This window comes from Eurosta solidaginis, chromosome 1 (assembly GCF_040869045.1).
Source record: "Eurosta solidaginis isolate ZX-2024a chromosome 1, ASM4086904v1, whole genome shotgun sequence".
Classification (NCBI taxonomy): Eukaryota; Metazoa; Arthropoda; class Insecta; order Diptera; family Tephritidae; genus Eurosta; species Eurosta solidaginis.
In genome coordinates this window covers 61365956-61369319 of record NC_090319.1, presented here as the reverse complement: position 1 = coordinate 61369319, position 3364 = coordinate 61365956, and the positions used below count along the sequence as shown (strand labels likewise).

General features: G+C 37.6%; 1 protein-coding gene across 1 annotated transcript; it reads left to right on the top strand.

The window, feature by feature from the left end:
* Positions 1-380: 380 nt before the first annotated feature.
* On the top strand, positions 381-2299 carry LOC137242682 (venom serine carboxypeptidase). The gene is made up of 2 exons (XM_067769972.1): positions 381-575; positions 651-2299. Exons 1-2 carry the CDS (start codon positions 480-482, stop codon positions 2124-2126), a joined length of 1572 nt encoding a protein of 523 aa, XP_067626073.1. The 5' UTR covers positions 381-479; the 3' UTR covers positions 2127-2299.
* Positions 2300-3364: the final 1065 nt, after the last annotated feature.

The following is a 3364-nucleotide window of genomic DNA, read 5'->3' as shown; positions in this document are numbered from 1 at the left end:
GAAAAAAGCCAACAAGTATAGATGAAATATAAATGAGTAATGAATAAACAAGTTAATATATATATGTATAATTAACTTCAAAAAAAGATCCAGGAAATTGAAAGAGTACAGACACAAATTGTAAATATGAACTTTTCAAGTTTAATAAATGTAATAATTAGTTTCTTACAAAGCATGTTTTTCATAAATAGTCCATACATATATTGTTGTAGCAGTGCCACACACAAAGATTACCACACATATCTTTAGTGTAAGTGGCATCATCGACATTCGTGCTCACTGTGAATTTCTTCGTATGTATGTATGAATTTACAATGTTCGCGAACGAGAAGAGAGAAAGAATAACATTAGATAAAACGAACTAAAAGAACAAATGAACTAAAAGAACCGAAATCGAAAATCTAGTTCACTTGTTCATTTGAGAGACCCGGTCAATTGAACAAGTTCAGAACGAAACGACCCAACTCTATCTAGCCGGCATGTTATGCATTTTTTCTGAATTTGTTATAAAATCGTGTGCAACTCGGCAGAATTTCTTTGTTAACGCAATAAAAATTTTCCTTGTTTTCGCTCAGGTTTGTTATCTAATCTAATAAATTATCTAACAATCAAAATAATAATAAAAAGCAATTGCATATTTCGATTTGCAGCCAAATATGAAATACGCAAGTCATTCGGGCTTTTGCGCCCTATTGCTCTTAGTTCCAGCGACCATATGTAGTACAGCACATGCAAATCAACCAAGAATGTTAAAATATCCTCGAAGTTTTATAAATCCTTATCCACGCTTTCAGGAGTATAACGATGGTGGAGATCCCGGCGAGCCACTCTTCCTAACGCCTCTAATACAAAATTCTAGTATACCCAAGACACAAGTACAACAAAAGGCCGCCGTAGTTGGCAGCCAGTTTCACAAAGTAGAAAGTTATGCTGGATATTTAACAGTCGACCCGGGACACAAATCGAATATGTTTTTTTGGTATTTCCCCGCTGAGGATAGTCCAGCATATGCCCCTGTAGTTTTATGGCTGCAAGGTGGACCAGGTGCATCATCAATGTTTGGCTTATTCGCCGAGAATGGACCTTTCGAATTCGATGCGCATGGCCATTTACAAAAACGCAACTATACATGGAGTCGCACACATAATTTGATATACATTGATAATCCAGTTGGTACTGGTTTCAGTTTCACTGGTGGTGACGATGGTTATGCACGTAATGAAAAAGATGTTGGACGGAATTTACATGAAGCTGTTATGCAATTATACGAATTATTTGAATGGCGTAATTCCAGTGGATTTTGGATTACGGGTGAATCGTATGCTGGTAAATATGTACCAGCGTTAGCATATCACATACATTTGGTGCAAAATGCAATAGACACACGTGTTTATATACCACTGAAGGGCTTAGCCATTGGTAATGGACTTTCAGATCCATTACATCAACTAAAATATGGTGATTATTTATACCAATTGGGATTAATAGACGATCGTGGTTTGCAACAGTTCCATGAACAAGAAGAAAAAGGTAAAAAATGCATAGAACAACATGACATGGAATGCGCTTTCGAAATTTTTGATAGTCTTATCAATGGTGATATTGCGAATGGTTCACTTTTTCATAATCTAACCGGCTTTAATTTTTACTATAATTATTTGAAAACTGATAATGACGAACCCGCTGATGCGCTTGGTAATTTCCTGCAATCGTCAACAACGCGACGTGCCATACATGTTGGTAATATGACTTTTCATGATTTAGATAAAGAAAATAAAGTTGAAAAGTTTTTGAAGAAGGATGTAATGGACACGGTTGCACCATGGATAGCACAATTATTAAATGATTATACTATTTGCATTTATAGTGGACAGTTGGATATAATAGTTGCTTATCCTTTGACACGTAACTACTTAAATCATTTGAAATTCGCTGACGCTGATAAATACAGGGTGGCAAAACGTATGGTTTGGACTGTGGAAGATGAAATTGCTGGATATGCAAAACATGCTGGCCATTTAATTGAAATTTTGGTACGTAACGCAGGGCATATGGCCCCTAGGGATCAACCAAAATGGTTATACTGGATGATCCATCATTTGACTCACTATAAAACGATAACATAGAGTTTATATAAAACCAAGAGATCGCTGACGAGTAATAAGAATGCCAATAACAATACTTATTTTTTTGTTTGTATTGCAATAACAAACCTTACTTGATACTGAGTCTAATTAGACCAAAGAGTTAAAATTGTTATCAAAACAAGGATTTATTAAAGTTTCGAGGAAAAATCAAATGGTGAAGCGTGTTTTAATGTTCTTTATGTAAAGAACATAGTGATAGTAACCCAGGTCTGTTGGACCTACGCTAGGCATCTATAAAATAAAACAAAATTGTTAAAATGCTTTAAGAAGCTCTGCGTGAAGCAACCGAAGTTCTTGGGGGAGCGCGATTAAGATGCATTCGTGTCAACATATACATATTGATAAGCTGACGGCCATTAAAATATTATATCATCAAGATCATGCAAAGAAAACAAGAAGAATTCGCTTAGGCCAGATGATATATCTATAACGGGTTTCCGGTTATAAAGGGAAGAAGGTATAAAAAGGTCGATCCGTTTGAAAAAGATCATGTGCAAATCCTACGGTATTAGATTTACATAGTCGATCATACTGTAAATAGAAGACTTGAGGATTGATGCTTATGAACTGGGCAGAGGTATGAAGGGCTGCATGCAGAAACGGTTGAGCAATTTCGGGCTCAAGCAATTAATCTAGGTCCTAGAAAACTTACACTATTTGCAAAGAGGAGGTAACATAAATGTTGTTGTTGTTGTAGCGATAAGGTTGCTCCCCGAAGGCTTTGCGGAGTGTTATCAATGTGATGGTCCTTTGTCGGATACAGATCCGGTAACACAGCACCATTAAGGTGCTAGCCCGACCATCTCGGCAACGATTTATATGGCCACATTAAACCTTCTGGCCATCCTTCGCTCCCTACCCCCAACTTCCATGAGGAGCTTGGGGTCGCCAGAGCCTCGTCCGTTAGTGGAACAGGATTCGCCACGGATAGATGAGGTTGACAATTGGGTTTGGAGAAGCTATATATTGCGCTGGCAACCTGAAGGGTTACGCTACACAGCCCCTTGAATCTGGTAATTTAGTCACCTCTTACGACAAGCATACCTACCGCGGGTATATTCTGACCCCATAAACCGCTGGGGTTATTCCATTTCTTTATTGACCGGCCAGTTCACCTTCCCTAGGTATTGACGAAGTTGCGCAAATATGACCCTAGCGGGTCCATAAAATTTAATTCCATTCTATTCATATTAAATAAAATAGGGGTCTGAAGCTCA

Coding starts and splice junctions, on each gene's coding strand:
- LOC137242682 (XM_067769972.1), top strand. CDS start 480: ATGTTATGCATTTTTTCTGAATTTGTTATAAAATCGTGTGCAACTCGG. Junction 576..650: donor TTTTCCTTGTTTTCGCTCAG/GTTTGTTATCTA, acceptor TTCGATTTGCAG/CCAAATATGAAATACGCAAG.